Source organism: Acipenser ruthenus, chromosome 3 (genome assembly GCF_902713425.1).
Source record: "Acipenser ruthenus chromosome 3, fAciRut3.2 maternal haplotype, whole genome shotgun sequence".
Lineage (NCBI taxonomy): Eukaryota > Metazoa > Chordata > Actinopteri > Acipenseriformes > Acipenseridae > Acipenser > Acipenser ruthenus.
This window is the reverse complement of record NC_081191.1, coordinates 90,854,283-90,876,368: the sequence shown is the minus strand read 5'-3', so window position 1 is coordinate 90,876,368 and position 22,086 is coordinate 90,854,283. Positions and strand designations below refer to the sequence as shown.

General features: G+C 40.0%; 2 protein-coding genes across 2 annotated transcripts in view; one reads left to right on the top strand and one right to left on the bottom strand.

Moving 5' to 3' along the window:
- The first annotated feature begins 449 nt into the window (after positions 1-449).
- Positions 450-12,632, top strand: LOC117435627 (kelch repeat and BTB domain-containing protein 2). Its single transcript, XM_034058948.3, has 4 exons — positions 450-954; positions 7,507-8,089; positions 9,130-9,295; positions 10,784-12,632. The coding sequence occupies exons 2-4, from the start codon at positions 7,917-7,919 to the stop codon at positions 12,335-12,337; spliced, it is 1,893 nt and encodes a 630-aa protein (XP_033914839.1). The 5' UTR covers positions 450-954; positions 7,507-7,916; the 3' UTR covers positions 12,338-12,632.
- A 7,236-nt stretch (positions 12,633-19,868) lies between these two features.
- The window catches only part of LOC117394741 (late secretory pathway protein AVL9 homolog), a 28,063-nt gene continuing 25,845 nt past the window's right edge, over positions 19,869-22,086 (bottom strand). The window contains exon 16 of the mRNA XM_033993249.3: positions 19,869-21,903. Coding sequence (XP_033849140.3) covers positions 21,788-21,903 — 116 coding nt within the window. The 3' untranslated portion in view covers positions 19,869-21,787. The remainder of the gene's footprint in view (positions 21,904-22,086) is intronic.

Genomic DNA, 22,086 nt, shown 5'->3' with positions numbered 1-22,086 from the left:
CCTTAGATAGCTGCCTTTGATACATTGAAATATGGTCAATTGAATCAGACGTCCTGGCAAAATCCCTCCTACCCTGACAATTCTCAGAAAACAATTTAAATTCTCCGTGCATCTCAGTAGCTCTACCCTGCCAAAAAAAAAAAAAAAAAATACTTATAGCAACCTGGGAGTGTCTGGCAGTTTTGCTGAATTTGGCATGGAGTTACTCGTGTGTTTTGTGCAATTGCTCAAAGTTTGGTCGGTTTTATGTAGTTCAGAACTTGGCTTTTTTTTTTTTTTTTTTTTTAGATAGCAAACACAAGCGAATTAACATATTAATATTTGACTCACTTTGTCCTTTTTTTTAGACCTGAAGTCTTTTTGCAAATGTAGCTAGGCTGTTAGTATCATATTCCTCCAGAAGAGGTCCAGCTTCTACTACTTTCAAAATAAATATGCACACAGACGGCGGGGCGCATGCGTAATATCCTCATTTGGCCCCAACGCTGAGCTGCAGTGCGCTTGCGCTGTCTGCGGGGGACTCCGTGCTGGTCGATTTGTATTTGTGTGTGAATTCGGCTTCCGGAGCCGGAGTTTGTAACGGCCACAGGAAACACATTACATTGAATTAAAAAAAACAAAAAAACAAAAAAAACCCGTAACAAACATCGGGGAAACAGAAAAAGAATCTTAAATCCGAAACCACAATCTGCCACGGGGCCTACTCAAGCACATAATAAGAACCTTAGTTCGGCGATTTTGCCGACATGAATTAATGAGCGCGATGGAAGAGATTGGTTTGGCAGGAGGATATCAGTGGGTGTAAATTCTGTGTGTCCAAGCAGGAGGGACCCGGAAGGGAAGAGGCTGCAGTAGCTGCTGCTGTCCTGATCTCTGTGATCTGTTTTGCTATCGAGAGAGCGGGACCCGGCAAATAGTGAATTTATACTTCACTGATAGCATCTCAAAGAGAAGGTAAGGTTAGCGCCCTGCACTAATGGCCTTTTCGTCTTGACTATGGTACGAACAAGTCATTCTTTGGGGGGAGGGAGGGTAGGCTGTTCAGTGGGCACGGGGTGGGTTGTGAGACTGCGAGGCGCTGTTTTGTGTCAGTGTCCACTATGTTGCTTGCTTAAGTATTTTACTGCTAAGGCTAAGTCTAATACTAGTATTAATAATGTGGCCTAGCAGTGAGGATGTGGTGTACGGCTACAGCCCTGATTGATGTGGTGTTCAGAGTGGGTGAGATACTTTGCTATCCATTTACTACTGATGTTAGCTAGGGCGATCAAAAAAGTATATAATGTGAAGCACCACAAACTGCATTTTGTTCCCCATAATTGCTCATACCACTGAAGGTGAAATAAAACGTGCTTGTTTGATAACCTGCTTCCTCTGCTGTAATACTACTACGACGACTACTATGACTGCTACTAATAATAAATACAAGGGAATCCTGTCAGTATTTGTTTACAATATATCAATACTAGACTTCGGCAGTGTTTCTTAAATTATCGGTGTCATGTGGGTGGCATAAAAGTACTTTTTTTATGTATAAATAATTGTACTAATGATACAACAGAGGAATAATCTAGAAACACAAACTGTAGTTTCTATATTGTTAATAAAGTAAATTATCCAGTACCGGTGTAATGTCAATTCTTTCTACTTCATCAAAATGTGAAACCGGTAGCAAAATAAGACTCACATAAGCGTTACATTTTGAAGCGTACAGTAGCGTTACTGTGTCAAATACTGAACTATATCTCTTTGTACTTAAGTCAAATGCATACTAAAAGTAAAATATGTTTTTAAAAATAAATTATTCAAGTGTAATAATAAAATCCGATTAGAGCTAGGGATGTGCTGTAAATTCTATCAATTCCCCAGCATTACTAAATTCATTTACCACATATCTCTACAGTACATTATTATTAAAGGTGAATACAAGTTTAATGATTTTGCTAAACCTTTTTTTTTTGTATTTATTAGTAATATTCTGACCATGGCTTATGGCATCTTATTTGTAAAATTATTTGTTTTGAAAAACAATATTCGTTACTAGGGTTGGACGGTAATTAACATTTTCAGCAATCGATAATCGTCTGTAAATGAACATTATAATCGTGATTATCAGCCGAATTTGTCAAATTTATACTTGAGCAACATGACAACCGCCAGTCTAAGTCACTGAGTTTAGAAGAAAAAAAAAACTACACAGTATATGCGCCGAGTTTTTACATTTCTGGTGGGTGCCAAGAACACATATTGTAATTTGTATATTAAGAACTTTTACTCTCATAAAAGAAAATGCCACCAAATGTATTTATTATTACAAAACAAAATTGCTAACGTTACCTGGAAGCATTTGTTTTCTTACTTGTGTGGCAAATCTGCCATTAAGAGAATCAAACTAGGTTGTATGCAGACAGTTTAATAAAACTTCCATTAAAAGTTATCTCTGCTATTTGTGCAACTACCCTTTTTTAAACACGAGGGTTCAGAGCTGTACAGACCATCAACTTTTGGTGTTTTTTTCCTTTTAATCCATTGAGATTGGATTTATTATTATTATTATTATTATTATTATTATTATTATTATTATTATTATTATTATTACAGCAGAGGAAGCAGGTTATCAAACAAGCACGTTTTATTTCACCTTCAGTGGCATGCGCAATTAGAGGCATGAGTCATAGTAACATATTTAAGCTGCTATGATAAAGCATTTTTGTCACATGGTTTAAAAAATTCAGATGTTAATTTAAACAATAAAACCATGTAGAGATGGAGTCCGTTTCTGTTTTTTGCTCAGAAATGTCTATATTAAGCCCCTTTCACTCTGGCGCGCCTACAGTACCAGGCTCCCGATCATGATTCTTGCTATCCGGGTCACAATCCCTTGTAGCGTGAAACCATGTAGCTGACGATTAAATCCAGAGAAGCTTGGAAGGAAGCGTCCGTAACAAGCACGCCATCTTGAAAGCCTGAACAGATGAAAGGGTGGTCATATAATCGTTTACTTGCTTCTGTCACCCAGGTCAACCCTTCTTCAAAAAACAGTGTGAAATCGCGTAGCCGACCTGCATGACATGATAGGGTTCGACCTGGGCAGAGCATGTCGGGGTGAAAGGGGCTTTAGTCATGCAAGCCAAAAACATAAATAATAAGGTTTTTCTAAATGTGTTCTCAAATCACTCATTCATGGTCTGATCTTAACTATGCCTGTTTTTATTGTGGTATCTTTTTTTATTTACATTTTCCGGTTCTATATATAAGTTGAAGTTGTACTAAGTTAAACTGTAATTCTTTTGACAAATGTAGTACTGTATGTATATAGTTTACATAATACAACCTTTTCCATAGAAAATTGGCTGACAAACTCTTTGTTTGTATTTCTTTAAAATATCCCCTTAATTTGGCATACACAGAAGTAGCTTTTGCTTGTATACAATTCATATAGTTAGAGCCTCAGAACCCGTTTCTACAAAAACAAGTATTGTTCATCTTCGTGTGCTGATATTGACCCTATCTTTGTTCACAAGGTAATGGGTTTTTCACTTCGAATCATAAAAACCTTTCTATACAAAAATATAGATATAGTCTTTCAGTGTAGATAAAGAGTTCTGCAAGGAAATACTTAGATAGACCTTGGCTGTATGTGGAGAGTATTCATCACCTATCATGCATGTTATGTGCACAAGATTACGCAGTAATACAGTACATACTTTTTGAAAGATGCACAGTTTAATTGATTAATTTGGTTGAAGGCTTTTCCAGTCCTGCTTGCTGTTCACACATGCACTCCGTTCCTATTGTAACACATAGGTTCATTCAGTAACACTGGCTTCAGAGAGGGTACTTGTTTTTAAGCTAAATTTTAAATGTAATAGAACATTAGAAACTGTAGCCAATCAAGAAGCAGCATTTCAAATCATTACCCGCTATGATAAAGTGGTAGTGGGAAATGGAACCCTGTGATTGGCTGTCCTATCATACTAATCATGTTAGCCACAGCATGAGCACTCGTGAAGCCCCAGTACTGAATGCAACTAGGCCTAGTTTCAGATTTTAGTCAATGCAAGAATTATTCAAGTAAATGTCTCTACAGTAATTGCAGACATGGGTGTACAGTAAGCAGTTTTGTTTGTGTTGACTATGAGTGACACCAAAGTATCTTTGGGGATGCTCATTAAGCAAGCAAGCAAGCAACCCAGCCAGCCAGCCTGCCTGCCCCTCAAAATGCTTTCCTGCCTTTATAATCAGTTAGAAAATGGATCGAAGATTTCCTTTAATTTGATTGGGCAATATGAGGTCCCAAATCTCTGGTAAAGGACCTTGAATGTTATCTTTCAAACTATTTAAAATCTCTGTTACAGATCAATCGGCTGGAAAAAGTGTAAATACTGTATTCATTTATGTAACTTGCTTTTTTCTGCTTGATGAAAAATTCAGTTCTAGTACGCCCTCTGAATGTTTCAATTTAGCATAAAGTCTGCTTCCTCTGTCCTATACGTTAAATATATCTATTTAAATTTAGTATAGCAAATAAAGAAATAAAAACAAGAATAGTGTTTGCTGTCAGCAGCAATACAGTAACTATAACAACAATAGCAACTAGTCTCCTGTTTAAATTACAAGTTTTAGAAATTAAATAACTATGCAGGCTGATTACTTTCAGCAACTTTATTTCAGCATGTCTTAATAACAATACAGGACCTGTGTTCTCTTCTCTAACAAAGCCAGGATGCTATGAATCAACTTTATGAACACTCTGTACAATAAAGATCCTGAACAAATAGCAAGATCTTTTAATTCCAGGGGTTCTTCTTTTTATTATTTATTTTGTACTTTTGCTAATAAATGTTACGACCTAATGGTAACTTAAATACTAAAACATATACATGAGCCTGCACACAAATCCTAACAACAACAAAAAAAAGTAGCTGTTACTGGCACATATATTCTTTTACATGTTTTACATTTAGGAGGTTCTGATGTCAAAACATGTTTGCCTTTGTGTACAAGGTTCACCTTTGGCTCGAGACATTTAACTGCAGAAGACGAGCCTTACTAGACGTAAAGCCTTCTTTGGTGTAGCGATGTATCATGTATCTTTTAAAATTGTGTTTTTTAACAAAATAGCCCATCATAAATGACCATTTGACCTTAAAGTGCATCATACTATGTATCGTGTCATATAGTGACCTGCATATCGTGATACGTATCGTATTGTGACATTAGTGTGTTGTTCCACTCTTGTTTTTAAATGGGCCAAATCTGGTACTCGGTAAAATCATAGTTAAGTAATATGTTTAGGCTATTGCTGTATTTGCAACATCTCTATATATATCCCCCCTCAGCCACTGACTCATTGTGTGACCCTGAGCAAGTCACTTAACTTCCTTGTGCTCCGTCTTTCGGGTGAGACGTAGTTGTAAGTGACTCTGCAGCTGATGCATAGTTCACACACCCTAGTCTCAGTAAGTCGCCTTGGATAAAGGCGTCTGCTAAATAAACTAATAATACCGTATGTAATTGCTTAATTTTCCACACAATCGCCTAGTAACTGCCTTGTTTTACAATATGCTCGGTACAGTGCTTTAATGCTGGTGCAAAACATAGTAATGGTGACCTGTCAAGTTTTGTTCAATGCCATCGAAAATGCATGCAACAGCCATGTATGAGACTGTATCTCTGGAACTTGGAGGACATAACTGGGTGTTGTATAACGACACAGGGGTTGCATTTTTTGAGGTTTCTTGATTGGGGAAATTTAATATTTACAATTTTTCAGAAATTGGTTTGGAATAATAGAGATTTTAAATGTACAGAAATGTGTGATGTGGGTAGCCAGGCTTCTGTAATGGATGCTCCACTCTCAACATTCCTCGCTCACAGACCTTGCTTGATTAAACATGGCAAGGTAAACATTTTAAACACCTACAGTGTAATGGGTCAGTCAGGGCAATTTAATCTGTGTTTTTCTAAAGGAGCCAGGATTTTCTCTATGGTTGATTATTGACCCATTTATTAGCATCGCTTAAAATAAATACAGTATATTGAATGATTTCAGAGTTGGTTCTGGTTTCTAAGTTAAACGATAAATGATGGAACAATGCATATTTTGTTTAATACAGAACCTGAGCACTGCTGTAACATGTTCTTTAGATAGTATGTGTTGTTTGCGCATTTACTGATTTATTTGATAGAGCCTAGTACATACAGCTGGTGGTGTGCTTGCTTTCAGTGCGTATCACAGCATGATTACTGGGGTGTGTATAGCAGAGCTTGGTCTGAATGTTAAATGTGACCAGACATTCATCACAAGCCTGTGTCTTGGATTGTCTGTAGTGCTCACCCCCATCCACTCCACACATACTGTCTGGCTGTCTCCTCTTATGTAACTGATGTCGACGGTAGTACTTGACAGTGCCTGCAGATGAGACTGCATTGTCGACGATGCATTTTGTAACATTAATGGCACGCAATACACTTCACTACACGTCCTGTACTGTATGCTATATAAACACACACAGGTTGGTGGTATACAGTGCTCAGTTTGACTCCTGAAATATTACTCTACCATGCTATACTGTATTCAATGAATATCAATATACTCTGCTTAATTTGCTTGCTAGTCTGGAAATTAGCATGCAATTTAGGCCAATTTAAGAAACACATCTGTTTATACAAGTGAAAAGTCAACATTTACAGACAGTAGTTGGTCAAATCCATCTGTAAATGCTACACTGTAGTGTGCATTTTGTGTTGGCTGCCAGTGTCGTCGGTACAGACTGATTTAGCAATAAACAAAAAAAAAAAATGCTGCAGAACATTGCAGTACGTAATACCCATAGAATATAATGAACTCCACGGCTCAGGGATTATTCCACCATTTCAAGTTGTATACTTTGCAAGATACAACTCATTTTCATTCAGTATCCCTAATTTAATTTAACCACTGCTGGACACTGGTCTTGGAGTGAGGATAGCAAACCTCGCTGTTCAAGTGAAGTGGCCAGTCAGGAAAAACTGATGTGCCCAGTCGGACACAAAAAATCAACACAAATGTGCCTGATAACAGCTCAGACATGCCCACATTGTTGTAGCACTAACTGTATTATATAGTAGTTAGCGTCTTCAAAAAAGAAAGAAATCCATGTTTGTACTAGCATGAACAGAGCATGAAAAATTAGGAGATGGCTCCATCAGTATTTCTTGGTTCTTGACCAGTGACTCTTTCTGTGAAGTGAACTCGTTGCCGCAAATGTGTAGTTCTTACTGAAGACAAAAATGGGTCGCAACAACAGCTTACTGTACCCTGTCAAAGTAAACAAATGTTCCTGACATTTATCCATTTTCTCTTACAAACTGATCTTACAGAAACAGTGGCACAGTTTCTAGCTTGTGACATTCACTGTTTTTTCCTTAAAAAAAAAAAAAAAAAAAAAAATGCCTAGTACCCCAGCTTAATTAATAAGGCTGACATGCTCCGTGGTTTAACAGTATGTTTGTCTCTTGTAGGCACTGACGCTGGCTCGCATTGATGTAGCTGTGTTGCCGAGGATCCTCCCACCTGACTACTTCGGGTTCCCAGTAATGTGCTGTGTCATCCCCAGTCTGCACAGGAACTCTGCAGACTCTCTTCCAAAGTCTCCGGGGGAAAGGCTTAGACACCTAATCGATCTGGAATGACCAGGGAACTGGCTCTGAATCCCAAACGAGTCTGCTGATTCAAGGGACCTTACAGAACAGAGCACATCATCCAGCCTTTCGCTTCGCAAACAGAAAAAAAAGCAGACATTCATACCTGATTCTCATTCTCGTTAATCGCCAGCGACCAAAAGCTTGTTTTGTTTTTAGGGTTCCTGGGCTTGTCTCTCTCTTTCTTTCTCTCTGTGATTCGGCCCGGGTGGGATTGATGGGATGCAATCATGTCCGATCCGAATGAGCTCAGGCCAGTCAATACTCAGTATGCTGTCTCCTTGCTGGAGCAGCTGAAATTCTTCTATGAACAGAAGTTACTGACTGACGTTGTGTTAATTGTGGAGGGCACTGAATTCCCTTGTCATAAAATGGTCCTGGCAACGTGCAGCTCTTATTTCAGGTAAGTGATGGAGTTTACCTGTTATTCTTTAAGCGGGTGTGGCTAAAATTTGGTGCAATTACCTGTTCACTTCTCACCTGTCAGTACTTTATTTACATGCAGTTTTAGTCCCTCTCCCACCCCCCTTCAGCAGAAATGGGCTATGGCATCTTAGTCAGACAGTTATTATTATTATTATTATTATTATTATTATTTATTTCTTAGCAGACGCCCTTATCCAGGGCGACTTACAATTGTTACAAGATATCACATCATACATTATTTCACATTATACAGATATTCGAGTTATGAGATTTTAAAGAAATCGAGAATACAGCAGGTAATATTGCATTATAAAAAAACAACTCCAACAGATCTGGCTAGCTTTTATTAAGTGACCACTTAAGTCTGTGTGTCCAGGTTTACCTTGAGCCAATCTGTAATCTGAACAGGTTATGAAAAGGGCGTGGATGTGAGTGTCAAGAATCCAGATAACTATGTGACTTCAGAGAATGTGGAAATGTGGGAACCTATTCTTGAGTTAATTTACTGGACTTGAACAGCCAATTTAGGGCATAAGACTAACCTTTTATTTTTTTTTTATTTTTTTTTTATGAAGACCTTCACAAGGTCATTCTGTTTTGTGATCAGTGTATTTTCTAAATAATACATGTAAACAGGTGTCTTGTAAATTAATGCAAATTCAAAGTGAGTGAAATGTTTAGAAATACATCTTTTTACTCAGCTTCAGTGTCCTTGCCATTGGATTTGATTTTTATCCTGCTGGGTTGCATTTCCAAGTTAACAATTTAACATCTCCAGTTTTAGATTAGTAGCTACAATAAGGGGTGCAGTGAAATGGTACTGAAGCTAATAGGATTTGTGAACTACCACATTGCCATCTGCCCCATTAAACCAGTCAGACTGGGCTGACGCTGCTTCCATCTGCATCTTCTAGTACATACAGTGCTATCTGCAACCAGTCATGGAGGCCTAAGGAGAAGGGGATTGTGAAGACTATGATGTTTCAATTGAATCATACAGGACTCCTTTCTTTACAGGGCGATGTTCATGAGTGGACTCAGTGAAAGTAAACAGACACATATTCACATGCGGAACGTGGACCCCGTCACTCTCCAGATAATCATTACCTATGCATACACAGGTAACCTGGCAATAAACGACAGCACTGTGGAGCCTCTATATGAGACTGCATGCTTCTTACAGGTAAGTCTGAGGGCACGAACAAACCCTTTTGGTATGGCTGTATATCTATTGTATCGGAGATGCTTCATGTGTGTACACATTGTATATACTTAAATATTATGTTAAGCATTCTGGCGAGGGGAGCTTCATTGAATTTTCCAATCCGCTGCTGATGCCACTGCAACTGCTTGTATTAATTAAACGATTTAAGGATGGAAATTCGTTATTTCAGTGTTACGGAAACTCCTTGGGCAAAATCTAAGACCAGAGTGCCCAAAGCATGGCCCCGTAAAAAACATGCATCATGCGCACAGATGATAATAATATTATTCACAATGTATTGAATAGCTTGTTATAGTCACTGACAACATGAACAAATGCTAATGATTTAATTTTACAATTTATTGAATTGGCTTTTACTGTTAATGGCATTTTTTTAATGTGTTAAATTGACTTATCAACAATAATATAGTAAATGATTTGATACTTTTAATGTATTGAATTGAGTGTCACTGGCAACAAAAATACATGCTTATGTCTTGGGTTAATGTTCTTAAAAGTTCTTGACAGACGCAGTAAAGGCTAAGAAATAGTTTAAATGTATTAAGTTTGTAATTTATTAAGCTGAAATATTGAATTGGCTAGCAACACAAATAAATGCACTTGAAAAAGGTACTTGAAATTTGCAAGCCATGCAATCTGGTCACATTGTGGCCCAGGGTTCCACAGTAGCTATGCGGCCCTCTGCTCTGTAAACTATGGGCACACCTTATCTAAGGGTATCCTTCATTTTATCTGTGACCAAAGAAGTTCTGTTACAGCTGGTGTCCAGTAGAAATGAACCATTTCATAGTCAAATTGTTTTAATCTCTGAACATATCAGTAATGCTGATCTTTTTCACATCCATTTTACTTTGTATACAAACAGTTTGATCTGATACGATATTCCCCTTGGGTTATGCCCCTGGGGATCCTTATTCTATCACATAGAAAATTTAGCCTGTGTCTCATTGTGTAGTAAAGACAGTATGATTGAATAATTAACTTTCTGTATTTTGGTTTGTTAGTAGTTGTGAAAAATAGTTTAATGGATAGTACAATTAAAAGTAGTTGCTCCTTTTTTAGAACCATGTTGAGTTGCATGAATTATTGATTTTTATGAGGAATTAAAAAAAAAAAAACGAATGTATTTGTTTTGAGAGAATTCTGTGTATTCATTGAAACTTCATGAAACTTGTTAATTGTGCAACAGGTTGCAGCAGCTTCTTACTTAATACAATGACTTTTAATTGATCTATACATTCTTGGCACTGGTGTTGGGAATATTTTATGGCCATTCTTCAAAAATAAACACTGAATAGCTTAATCCATAATTATACTGTATCACAACAGCTGTGACATTCCTGTGGGTTTATCTATACGTTATGCTTACCAAAATGTAGGGTTGCCATTATTTTTTGAAAGTATCATCTAATGCATTTTAAATCATTTTTGTTTTTTGGACCACAGGTAGAAGATGTATTACTTCGATGCCGGGACTATTTAGTCAAAAAAATTAATGCAGAGAACTGCGTGAGAATGTTGAGCTTTGGAGACCTTTTCAGCTGCAATGAACTGAAACAGAGTGCCAAACAGATGGTGGAGCACAAATTTGCTGTGGTATACCGACACGAGGCCTTCCTGCAACTGTCCCACGAGCTTCTGATTGATGTGCTGTGCAGCGACAATCTCAACGTGGAGAAAGAAGAGACGGTGCGGGAGGCAGCCATGCTGTGGCTGGAGTATAACACTGAGTCCCGCTCCCAGTACCTCTCATCGGTCCTCAGTCAGATCCGCATTGATGCTCTTTCCGAGGTAACGCAGCGAGCCTGGTTCCAGGGCCTACCGCCCAACGACAAATCTGTGGTGGTCCAGGGCCTATACAAGTCCATGCCCAAGTTCTTTAAGCCCAGGCTGGGCATGACCAAGGAGGAGATGCTAATCTTCATTGAGGCGGCTGCTGAGACTCCTGGCGACAACCATGGTGGCTGCAACACTCACTCAGCTGTTTGCTACAGCCCCCAGGCTGAGAAGGTTTACAAGCTGTGCAACCCACCTGGCGACCTCCAAAAAGTGGGTACCCTGGTGACCCCTGACAATGACATCTACATAGCCGGGGGCCAGATCCCGCTGAAGAATTCTATCGCCAATCACAGCAAAACTAGCAAGCTTCAGGCAGTCTTCCGGCCGATGGACAGCTTCTACTGGTTCGACGCCCAGCAGAACACCTGGATCCCTAAGACACCCATGCTGTGTGCCCGCATCAAGCCTTCTGTTGTCTACTGTGAGGGCTACATCTATGCAATAGGAGGCGACAATGTTGGTGGGGAACTGAACAAGCGGACGGTGGAGCGATATGACTGCGAAAAGGATGAATGGACGATGGTGAGCCCCTTGCCCTGTGCCTGGACCTGGAGCACCTCGGTGGTGGCTCACGACTGTATCTACGTCATGACCCACAACCTAATGTACTGCTACTTCCCCCGGGCTGATACCTGGGTGGAGATGGCCATGCGCCAGACCAGTCGCTGCTTTGCCTCGGCTGCTACCTTTGGGGACTTTATCTTCTACATTGGTGGTCTACATATTGTCAGCAACTCGGGCATCCGACTGCCCACTAGCACAGTTGACGGCTCATCTGTGGCTGTGGAGATCTACGATGTCAACAAGAATGAGTGGCGGACGGCAGCCAACATCCCCGCCAAGCGCTACTCGGACCCCTGTGTGCGGGCTGTGGTCATTGTGAACTCCATGTGCATCTTCATGCGGGAGACGCACATGAACGAAAGGGCCAAGTACGCCATCTACCAGTACGACCTAGAGCTGGACCGCTGGTTCCTGCGGCAGCCCATCTCTGAGCGGGTCCTCTGGGACCTGGGTAAAGACTTCCGCTGCACAGTCGGCAAATTGTACCCCTCCTGTCTTGAGGAGTCCCCATGGAAACCCCCGACCTACCTGTTCTCTCCTGATGGTGCAGAAGAGTTTGAGCTGGACGGCGAGATGGTGGCGCTCCCCCGTGTATAGCTTTAAGCTACATTAACTCTGCACCCTCAACTGGTATATTGGAAGGGAGGGGGGTGGTTGCAATCCAGGTTGCTTGGTTAATAAATCCTACAGAAAAGCTGGAAAATACATTTACAGAAGGCAATTTCCTCACATACACGCACACACACACACACAAGTACATTGGTCCATCTTCTCCCAGTCTCACCTCACCCCTTCCCCTCACCCACCCTTTATAACTCTCCAAATGGCATGTCCCAGAAAGATTTATAAAACAAGAAAATGTAAAAAAAAAAATTTAAAAAAAAAACAAAAACACATTAAAATGTAGTTCCTTTTTTAAAAATATTTTAGAAATTTCTCAGTTCTATGTAATGAAAACAGGTTTATCATACTGTTACAATGTGAGCTATGAACGGATTCTTATGCACTTACCGACAACTCTTTGTATTATGTTGGCAACAGAACCAAAACCTCTTTCTGGAAAATCGTGTGACAGCAGCAATGGGCTTATGACTGCAGGTTCAGTCAAAAGCAGGTTCTTGTTGTTAGATGCATGTTCTCCTGATGTCATTAACCCTTTAGCCTGTTTATTTAGATACAGGTCTTCCAAGCAGCTGGTAGTTTAACAAGTATGGACTCGGAAGTTGCTGGGCTTGCAATAGGATTAGCCAGCCTCGATTAGTGCGGGTCTTAATTCCTCCACTTTCTGTATTACAGTAATATGGGCTCATGCATATTATTTCCTGCTGCTGATTTTATATATATATATATATATATATATATATATATATATATATATATATATATATATATATTGTTTTCATTTGTAAGACAAACAAAAGTTTTAGTGTGAAATTACCAGGTCTATTTTGTATTTGCGTTTTTTTGTTTTTTTTTAGTTAATTTAATATCAGACATTACTGTAGTGTGATTGTGTATAGATAAACCTACGTATTTTTTTTTTTTTTTTACTACAGATTTTTTTTTTGTTGAGTGAAATATTGAGGAATCTTGCTGCTCACTGAGTGCAGAAAAGCAGATCCCTAGTGCTGCTCTGGCATTAGTCCCAGGAACCACTAGCAGTATCAGAGAGGAAGGAGGGCTCTCTCCAAACCTAACGTGAGCACAGGTGCATCATGACAGATCTTACTAGCATGCTCGGCTGCATCATGTTCCTTTGGCACTGCATTTTGAATGACATTAATTTATTAAAAAACCTTTACATAAACAAGCAGTGTGTGGTATTTGTGTGTGTGTTGTTAATTTTGTGGGAATCAATGAGTAATAACCAGTGAATACAAGGCTTCCAGTCACAGGTTAAATACACTAGCCAACATAGGATTAGGGACCTGTAGGCTCCCAATCCAAAAATGACCATGTTCAAATAATTCCTGTTTTGATTTTTAGACTTTTATTCAGAAACAACAAGCAATAATGCAGTCAGAAGAAAAGTAATAATTTAGACATGTTTCTTAAGTGGGTACTACAAAACTACAGTAAATCATACCATACCAGAACTGTAACGATTATCTAATCAGTGATACTGAGAAAGTTAGCGTGGGGTTGGGGTTAAATGGACAATAAATGCCATATCACCAGCCATTTGTTATTCCTGGAAAACAAGAGATACAGGGTTGTCCCACTCCACTTGAGTCAGCTTGCTCTTAAAATACTGTGTATATATTTAAGGAGTGGACGATTGTCTGTTCAGGGATACTAAGATGTTTTGAAAGAAAGCGGTAACACTTTAAAGTAAGTGTCTGTTCATGATTATTTCATGTGTATTAAGGGAAATGTTAAGAAGTCATGAAAAGTATGTCATAAACTCATGCTTGTTTCTTGAATTCAATAGGAATTTCATTTGAAATCAGTAGGAAATCATGTGTTAGTTACATTGGAATTACAGACACTTATTTTAAAGTGTTACCAAGAAAGCTGTACTCTGCACGTGGGTCCAAGTTGTAGATACGTTACTTGGGTATTTATTTGGAGGGGCAAGTTTAACTTGTAGACAATGGATCTGGTATTTGCTGCTAGAAACCTCAGGTAGGGGGCCTGTAAAAAATTCACCAAAAACAAAGTGCAACAAAAAAGTGAAGTGACTGGGCCTAAAGGCAAATATCAATAAAGATAATCTGCCTTGGAATTGAACACAAAATATGACTTTGTGCAGTTTATCATACAAGCTTGCAAATACAATATACTGTATTGTAATTCAAACTTGTTTTGCTTTGCATTTACACTGGTTAGAAAATAAATGCACAGACCACCTACATTTTTTTTTTTTCTAAAGATTTTAATTTGCTATAAATGAAGAGTGTGGAGGAAAATTATGGAATTTTGACAAAATATATTTAACTGAATATGAAGTGCCTTTCAGTCTGCAACAGACAGTGATTACATCAGCTGAAGCCTAACAGTTGAACCCCCAAGCTTCTGGACACTATTACCCCCCACCCAAGGCCTTCTGATAAGACTGGCTCTGTTTTGATCTTATCTTGTGCTACTGGCCATCCCATTGTCCTACTGAACTTTCTGGTAACACAGACACCAGTCACACCCTACTTTCCAGCTTGTACAAACTGTATACATTTAAACTGTAAACCCACTTGTGTTAACAGTCTCTTGTAGACTTCCCTTGTATACATGGATTAAAATATCTGGAGCTGATAAACAACCTGAATCCTGAGTCTCTTTGGATAGAGGAGAGTAAATCCACTACAAGAGAATGTTCAGCAAATTTAAACCCTTTCCACACTACCTGAATAATGTGATTGTGAAAAAAGTAACTAGCCTGTAGACACCCTGAACATACAATAGGTGAGCAAAAGGTTTGTTAATACGTGTAATTGATGTGAAATCTATCATGTTAAGAGCCACAATAGATCTGGAAACTAATTTTTGGATACTGTAACATCTTGGGGCCTAAAATATCATATATCACATTTTAAGCATTACTGCCATACTCCATCTCCCTCCTAGCCTGATTTAAGATGTTAAAGCAGCTAAAGTTAAAATTTGGAATGTTTTTCTGTCTTCACAGTTCAGCTACTAAACTCTTTGAATAACAGGTCCTTTATTTGGATGTGAATAGCACGTCCTTGCTATTCCTGTCTTGGCTAGCTTGATATTGGTTTCAAATACAAAGATTAGCTTTTCAGTTTTGTCACTTCTGACTTTTTGGTATTCTGTTCATGAAATGACTATAAACAGCACAGTTCTTAGCTAATGCGATTTTAAAATCATAAAGAACTCCTAACCATAGCGCCCTCACTTGAAAGTATTATTGTGCTAATTCAATTGGGGGCGTAAAACACAAAAGCAAAAGCATTTGGTTATTATCATAACCCTGGTTCCCGGAAATAGAAATGTAACCATTACCATATGGGCATTTACCTCCTAAAGACCTGAAGCCTGAATATTGTATACCAAAGCTACGTAGTCATGACCCGCCCCAGAGGGTACAAAAGAACTGCGCTCACAGATCTCAGCGTCATTTTTCCTTCAAGCCTGCTACAATCATGGACGTAGCGACCTTGAAGGTTAATGGTTACATTTCTATTTCAGGGAACCAGGGTTATGATAATAACTTAACATGGTTACGTGGGTCGGCATGCCATAAGATCCCCCGTGTCTGACTGAGCAGGTCAAGGCGCTTGGGAAGTCTCCACAGCTGGCCGCTCAGGAGCTGCATCAGGGTTGAAACCAGTCTCCTGGGCCAATAAAGGGCTACTAGAAGCACCTCGGCCCGGTCCTGCCTGATTTTATCCAGACAGTGGGAGCAGGGCGAGCGGTGGGGAGGCGTATAACAGAAGCCTCAGCAAATGGTGTGCCCGTCTCCTATTATGGAGAACCAGAGGGGACAGTGGTTTGATTCCTGGAAGGCAAAGAGATCTATCTCTGCTCTTCCGAACCTCTCCTAGATGAGGCTCACCACCTCGGGGTGAAGCCTTGACTCAGAACTGCTGGGGACTCCTTGAGAAGAGGTCCGCTGCCCAGTTTGTCACCCCGAGCAGATGTACTGCCTGCAGTGAGAGGAGGTTCTCGTGTGCCAAGAGCAAAAGCTTGCAGGCCACAAGATGGATGCGTCCATGGTGATGACCTCCCTTAGGTCATTTCCCAGCACTATGGCTGTTTCCACCAAGAGAATGCCTTTACAGTGGGGGCTGAAAAACCCTGCTGTTGAACCAGGCCAGCAGAGGGCGCATGCATAGGAGACCTAATGGAACTTTCTGTGCTGGAGACTGGGCACAAATGAGCCAGTCATCCAGATAATTGAGTACTCTGATGCCTTTGAGTCTCAGTGGGCCCAAGATAGCTTCCATGCACTTCGAGAAGGCACAGGGAGCTAGGTAGAGGCCAAATGGCAAGACACAGAACTTGTAGGCTGTTTTCTGAAAGCTGAAGCACAGGTACTTCCTTTTACTATGGTGAACCAGTCGCCTGGCTTGATTGACTGCAACAGCTGTTGCATTGTCAATATTTTGATCCTCCTTAGGCTCAGATACAGGTTGACCTGTCTGAGGTCGAGGATCAGTCTGAGGCCACCATCCCACTTGGACACTAGGAAGTACCTGGAGTAGAACCCTTCCTCCAACTAGAGGGGGTCTGTCATGCGAATCGCCCATTTTTGCAGCAGAGCTACTACCTCCTGAGACACCACACCGACATCCTGTGGGTCCATGACTGAAGTTGCAGTCACGCCCCGAAAGGGAGGGGGACCGTGCTTGAACTACAGTGAGTAGTTGGTCTGAACGGTAGTAAGCACCCACATGTCTGTGGTGTACTGACGCCAGTAGTCCAGATGGCTCTCTGAGAAGGGGCCCTGGGCCTGTGGCAGCAAATTAAACTACACCAACAACAACGTTACTGGGCAGTTGGTTTCAGACCCTCACAATTCTCTTGTAATAAGATTCCTAGGGGTGTTGTTTAGCCTGTGGCTTGGCCTGCGGCTTCTGTGTGAGCAGGGCGACGGAACCTATTAAAGCCTCCACGGCGAGCGGCCGTGGGCCAGTTCTGAACATCACCCTTGGCAACGGGGGCAGTCGGCTGTGCCGGTCTTTGAGTGCTCAGGCCTGGGGCACCATTTTTCCGCTGGTTTACATACTGGAGGTGGTAGCATAGGAAGCAGGTGAACCAACTCCTTAGTGGATTCCCATGCACGGTGAAAGCGCTGCAGCATCTCATCCACAGCTTCTCCAAGTCATGCGCCCTATATAGGGCATTCATCGACCGGGAAACAGCAAGACCTGCTGCTGGACGGTGCCAGGAAGACTGGTGGGGAACAGCTGCCCACAGCTTTTACATCTGCTCCGAGTCATCCGACTGTCTGGAACGGTGACTCTTCTTCCTCTTCTGCAGGGGAGAGGAAGGACAGGCAGAGCTCGAGGAGGATGAGGAAGACTGTGAGGATGGTTTCCTACGTCGTCCACTCTCCCTTGGCACAGAGCCACAGGGTGAGGACGCAGCCACCTCTCTACAAGATGGTGATGGGGAAGAGCGCTGAGCAGGAGTAACGGACACAGAGTGCTCCTTAGAGCTGCGGGATAGCCGCTTCTCAAGCGTGCACTTGAAAAAAGGATCACAAAACTCGCAGAAGCTGCAATTAGCCAGTGCCTCCTTGGCATGCTCTGGCCTCAGGCAGGAAGAGCATCTGCTGTGCTTGTCCTCAATAGGCAGACTGGCCTTGCATGTCTCGCAGGGATAGAACCCAGGTATGATGCAAGGAGCAAGCAATGCAGTGTACAGATACAGTTGTACAGGTGCTGCCTCAATCGGGCGGGTCAAGACCCGAACAAGACCGGTTTGGTACCGGAGCGGTGACCATAGCACCTGGTCAGTACGGGTACAGTCTGGGATGGTGCCGGGACCGGTGCGGTACTGCTACAGTACTGGGTCAGGAGTGGAGCAGGTCAGTGACCTCGGTACTGGTTCACAGTCACCGCGGGTGGCAAAGTACAGGGATGCCCACCTGTAAAAGTCACTTGAAAAACCACTCAGTCAGTACCACACACGAGACTGAGGGAAACCTGCTTGTTAGAATGGACTAACAGCCTTCATAATGGTGATGCTAAAAGTTGTCATCAAAACGGCATCAAGATACTGTGGTTAAAATTGCAAGCAACAACAAAATATATTTATATATATATATATATATATATATATATATATATATATATATATATATATATATAAAAACACACCCTCAACAAAACACAGTAATTATACAATTACATAAATTATATAAAACACCTAAAAAGCAAAAACGAGAATTAAAATAAGCTCCAGCAGGAGCTATGCAGCCTGGGGGGAGATCACAAAGTCCACCGACTTATGTTGCTGGATCCCTGGGAAGGAGCGATTCAAGCCGCTGGTTTCATGCAGGGCACAAGGCCGCAGCGGGACATAACAGGCAGTAGAGAAGTCTATAGTAAGATACATCACATTGCTACATCACTCGTGCCAACATCTACCACCATGCAAATGCAGTTATTGTCATTAACATTTTATTTATTTATTATTGTAGTGGCAGTAAGAATCCAAGAGTACAACTTATCTTCCAGAACTGACTTTTATTAGCATTTGGAATAAACAGCACAGTTGGTTCACAGGCTGCTTATATAACCCCAGTCCCTTTAAAGTTGCAACATTCATGCAGATTAGCCTATAGTCCCGTTCGGATCTAGTCCAATAGAAAGGCCCAGGCTGTTCTGGCTGGCCGATCGGGGTGCTTCTGTCATGCCCCCCCCCCCCCCCGCTGTTACACTAAAATTGATCTTTAATTTCTTTGTATATTTTATTTTTGATATTCTCCATGCAAATTATGCAGATTATTAATTATTTAGTGTAATATTTTAAATCTAAAAAATAAAAGTTGTTTTCTGCCAGCTTCTGATAAATTCATCTAGTCAGAAGTGAAAGAGTTTATTTGTTCATTCCAAATATGAATACATGTTTGGTTTCATAGTTGTTTGGTTCAAATTTTGAGAAATTAACAGATTTGTATGTACTGCAGCAAACCAACAAAAAACATCGGTCCCTATGTGTACTAGTTTATTAGTCTTGTTTCACAGTCCAACTGTTAATGTAATACAGAAAGTGGAATGAATTCCTATTCAACACATTCAATAATCCTTTTTTTAAAGTCTTTACTCTAGATTTTCTATTTACGTCAGAAATTGGTTTGGTTTGGCCATCTCATTTAAAAGTGTGTATTGTGCAGTCATTTGTGTCATGACATGATAATATATTGATTGCATCTCCTATGGCTAGAGGGTAAATAACCACTTTAAACTGGACACCCAATGCCGTTATACATCATTCAGTGCATTAAAAAAATATATCTAAAAGGGATTTGCTGCAGTTACAAATTTACGTTGTTATGTTATAAATATGTATGCAACTCTTCTACTAGAAGGGAGTATGAATTGTATGAACTGTGTCAATTTCTCTCTGTTGTTGCTTTTGTTAAGTGACCTACATTTTTAGAAGTGGTCAGGCAATTCATCTGTAAAAACAGGACACTGAAAAGAAGGGTAAGATTCCGGTATTTCACTCCATAACAACCCACCTCTTTATTTGAATAGCATTATAGTTGTTTTATTCTAATAATCCGCACCTGGCAGATTAATGAACACAAATTAAACAAAGAGATTTTTGGCCTTATTTTTTTTGTGCAATGCTATTTTTCAATAGATTTTAAAGAATGTGTACAAGGGGTCTTTCAGTCACAAAAGAAACAGCTTTTAGTATGAACTCAAGACATATTTTACATTTTAAAATACATTCATACACCCGAACACAGTGCTGTACACAAAATAGAAATTTTGACCCATTGGTCTTCAAGAATTTTAAAAGCAACCAAATGACACTTCACAACTGTTTTTACCAAACAAAAAAAAGGAACACAAAAAGGAAAAACAGATGTAAAACAATATTAAATGAACCAAATATTCATATCAATATTTTAAATACACCACATAATGAAGATAACAGATTTTTTTTTTTTTTTATCCAAACCAAACTTGACATCAAACAGCATGCCCATAGTTCAATGTCAATTTCAAACATAAACTTTGTCAGAGGGAAAGTTATGTAATACAGTAGAAAGGGTTTCCTTCTTTGTGCACACACATACTACAAGTAGTACTTCATTTTTGTTTTGTAGAGTGTCACCAAAACCACAGAAAATAGAGACTTCATGAAAGAGACGAACCACAAAAAATAAGAAATAAATAAAAAAATAAAAGAACGGAGAGTTCGCATGACAATCACTGTTCTCCAATCCAGGTACACGACACACCTGATATGGAGAGAGGCTGCTTGTTTTATTGCCAGGTAGGACAAGAATGTCAATTGCTGATGACATGTACAATACACAGCTACAGGGCTTGTACAATTGATCTCTGTTCAAAACAGGTGTTTTTCTTTCCAAAAATGGGTAAACAGTGCTGTTTAAATATTTGGGTCTTGTAAGAATTGCATTTCTTGTACTGCATTCTGTGGCTTGGCATGGCAAGTCTGCAGCCCTTTTTCTTCTGGTAAAAATTCAGCTGATATGGTAGCAATGCTTTTTTGTTTGTATGCATTTCTTTTCGAGTTTCTCCAGAGGCTAACTTATACAATAGAAAAAAAATAAACATACATCAGTCGTGCTTACTGCATCTAGCTACCGGTCTATTTTCAAAACATTTTACAAGCTTATCTGTTAAACAAAAGTCCTTACAACATGCCCCTTTTCACAGTTTGTGTGTGACATTTCTGGGCTGTCAGTGTCCTTTGGAAAATAATTACAAGCAATCAAATCAATTAAAACTACAGATATGATTTAAAGTCAACTTGACTGCAATGCATTTAAAACTGCTAAATCACTGTGAACAAATTGACAGTAAAACGGTGGGTGCAGTTTTGAGGATGTACATGATCTGCAGCGAACAATATTCAGCAACGTTCTGATGCAATTAGTTTCAAATTACTGTTCCAGCATTCATTTGTTCCAAATATTAATGTTCAAGTGTATTCTAAAGATACTTTTAAGATACCTGGAAACAAAGGCATCTTCACAACAATTTGATTAATACTTACATATATAAAAGTGTGTATGAAACACTTGAAGCTAAAGTGCACCAGTTAAAGAAGTGAGGCTAACTATTCAAATATTCTCAATGGAATGCAATTATGAACAGAGGTGAACCAGTCCTAGACTTTTAATTTCTAAATGAACTTTTCTTTTTTAAATGATTTGTACTGTTAAGTTTTCCACATGGTAATCATGTGTTCCAATAATCACCACTGAAGGCAGCACCTCTTCTAGTCTGAGAAGGGAAAAACTGGTCTACTTAACCTGGAAATACGGTGAAAGACATTTATAAGGGTTAATGAAACTGGTTTTGTCCCTGGGAATAAAGTTGTGGAATGCATGTTTTTAAAATGACGCACAGCATTTTGTTTCTTTGTTGTAAAGTTGGGTCATGGATTAGCTTCCCGCTGTTCGCTGTACCCTGGTGGAGCAGCCTGTGCGAAGGTTGAAAACCAGGAGGACATTGCCGACTTTGCACTGGTGAGAGCTCCTCCGACCGACTGACCTGCATTATGAGAAGGAGAGAAGGCACAAGCTAAGTATAGACGCTAAGAAACACTTGTTTGGTTGGTAAGCAAGTAGTTGCTATCCCAGAAATTCTAACATCCCCCGGTGACTAGCTTAATATAAAAGGGCAATCCTGTCAGTGCGTGTCTTCAGGAACACATGGTATTAGGACCAGCTCTAT

Excerpts from the sequence above, each read along its gene's own strand:
- LOC117435627 (XM_034058948.3), top strand. The coding sequence starts at position 7,917 with ATGTCCGATCCGAATGAGCTCAGGCCAGTCAATACTCAGTATGCTGTC. Across the intron at positions 8,090-9,129 it reads ACGTGCAGCTCTTATTTCAG|GGCGATGTTCATGAGTGGAC; the intron begins GTAAGTGATGGA and ends CTTTCTTTACAG. Across the intron at positions 9,296-10,783 it reads AGACTGCATGCTTCTTACAG|GTAGAAGATGTATTACTTCG; the intron begins GTAAGTCTGAGG and ends TTTGGACCACAG.